At 48.3% G+C, this 2,171-nt stretch overlaps 1 protein-coding gene across 2 annotated transcripts in view; it reads right to left on the bottom strand.

The window, feature by feature from the left end:
* KPNB1 (karyopherin subunit beta 1) overlaps positions 1-2,171 on the bottom strand; it is a 21,673-nt gene that overhangs the window by 2,352 nt on the left and 17,150 nt on the right. For both annotated transcript variants that reach the window (XM_009634212.2, XM_035889848.1), the window contains 4 exons: positions 1,536-1,643; positions 1,121-1,264; positions 904-1,009; positions 428-542 (listed from right to left, as the gene is read on the bottom strand). In XM_009634212.2, the coding sequence (XP_009632507.1) occupies positions 428-542; positions 904-1,009; positions 1,121-1,264; positions 1,536-1,643 (473 nt within the window). The remainder of the gene's footprint in view (positions 1-427; positions 543-903; positions 1,010-1,120; positions 1,265-1,535; positions 1,644-2,171) is intronic.

Below are 2,171 nucleotides of genomic sequence, written 5' to 3'. Positions count from 1 at the left end.
TTTTCTGAAATTGTGACTAACTGGAGACATGCAATCTCCTGTCCAAAGACTGATGTCCCTGATGTTCCCATCAGCTCTCCCTAAATCCAACAGAAAAGATTAAAACACCCTGGGCCCAAGTTCCTCCATACCCAGGGAACTGAGGGGGGGTGGTGTTTTCAGCCCAGGTCATCCTTGAAAAAATCCTGGATGTGGAATTTCTGTAACACACATCCAAGCTTTCACTCCTACCTACTGGTTTGCACCCTGTCACAGTTAAAGGACCTCACCTGCGTAACCACTTCACACCTTGGGTTAAACATCCAACCCTAGACTGTAAAAACCCAGAACTGATGGTAAATACTTCAGACAGTCGTAAAAATGCAGCTTCAAACATTAAGGCTGTTGTAGAGATTTCTGTCTGTCGAAGGGGGATCAGGACGCTTACCCTATCAGTCCAGCAGCGCATGCCACCACTCCGTCGGTGTGATCCTCATCTCCAGCAATGTGGTCAATGTAAGACAGAATAAATTCTACTCTGGGCTGCACCAGCATCACATCCGCTGAAAGAAAACAGTTTTATTGCATCAGGGTGAAACACAGCTCACATTTAATAGCCTGTCCTTTAAAAGGGCTTCCAGTGTACACCCCCCCCCCCGCCCCGACAGCCAGAATTCGACCCCGGAGGAGCTCTCTGAGATAGGGAGGGGAAAAACCACCAGAGGAAGAGGAAGCACAGTGAAGGGCTCTAAACCCATTCCCTGCTCATGGCAGCAGAGTGTTCGCTCCCACGCAGACAGGAATGAACAAGGATATCCCCATGGATGTGACAACAACCACGAAACAGCTTGTCCCAGCAGAGTTCTTCCTATCTCCCTTTGTCACTTCAGGCACAGAAACGCCGCAGGAGGACAGGGTACTCACGGTGCACGTTTTCTTGGTCTCCCTTCAATCCTTGGATGATGCCAGTGTAAGCTTCCAGGCAGCCCTCCCTCAACTCATTCAGGTAATCCACCATGTCATAGTCGGACTGGAAAGGCAACAGGAAAGCACCCTTCAGCGACGTCCCCCATGACGCGTGCACAGCCCTTACCCGCTTACAATTTTAAGGAAGGAGCTGGAGCGTGCACCATTGGCTTACCTTATCAACTTGTGCTTGGGAAGCCTGCTGGAGGGTATTCAGTACAACATCTAGGTACTTCTTAAACTCTCCTCCAATGGCCAGGGCAATATCGCCAAACACTGAGAGAATCTGAGGCTTCACAGACCTATGAACATTTTCATTCTGGAAGAGATTTCAGCACCACTATGTTCAATTGCACTTCTTTTTAAGGGGGGGCGGGGGGAGGGGAGGAGCTAATAAATTAAGACAGTTACTTGAAATGTAAATCCTTGCCCCCAATAAATTTGGATTCCATTCAAATAGTAAGCAAGATAGTTGTCAAACACGGGATCTTCAGAGCATGCCTAACACTTCTGCTTCTCCCACCTCCCACTTTCTTCTCAGTGTGCAAGCCAACTGTTACTAACCGGCTAATGAGAAGGTAAACACTCACCCCCAAGTTCTCCAAGAGCAGCTGCATAACCTCATCACAAAAAGGCAAGATGTTGGATTGCAGGGCTCTGCATAAGTCACCAACCAGGCCCACTGCAGCCAGACAAACCTGCAAACAGAACAGCGAGTTAAGACACCCACCCAGTGAGTCAGTCTTCCACGCTCTGTCCTTATAGCTTCAGCTTATTAAAGCACTGAGTAGTGGTGAGAGCCTGCAGCCACTAAAGCATGGAGAATAACGACCCTCACAGAGCAGCTGATGAGTCCCCGCTTCGTTAACCATTTATATCACAAAGCTGCAAAGAGCTGAGCTTGCTTCGCCAAGGGGGAAGGGGCAAGAGGTACAGATGCCAGCAAAGTGACAGGTACTCGGTTTGAACAAACGCTACCAAATTCAGCAGCCGGGTGGTCTGAACATCCACCCCACCGCGAGTACCATGACTTGACCCTTCTAATGGAAATTCACGGCCAGTAGCAACCTCTTTCCTCATCAAGGCCAACTAATATGCAGCCACTGTGAAAACACAAGTGTCAAGTCAATGAAGGCCTTCTGCTGAATTAAATAGAAGAGAGTTTAAATTTGTGCATGCAGCCAGTAATTAGAGAAAAGTCTATGGGGCTCCAATTTTTGTTTCAT

This window comes from Egretta garzetta, unplaced genomic scaffold (genome assembly GCF_000687185.1).
Source record: "Egretta garzetta isolate BGI_Z169 unplaced genomic scaffold, ASM68718v1 scaffold942, whole genome shotgun sequence".
Lineage (NCBI taxonomy): Eukaryota > Metazoa > Chordata > Aves > Pelecaniformes > Ardeidae > Egretta > Egretta garzetta.
The sequence above is the reverse complement of the archived record's forward strand: the minus strand, read 5'-3'. Positions and strand labels throughout refer to the sequence as shown.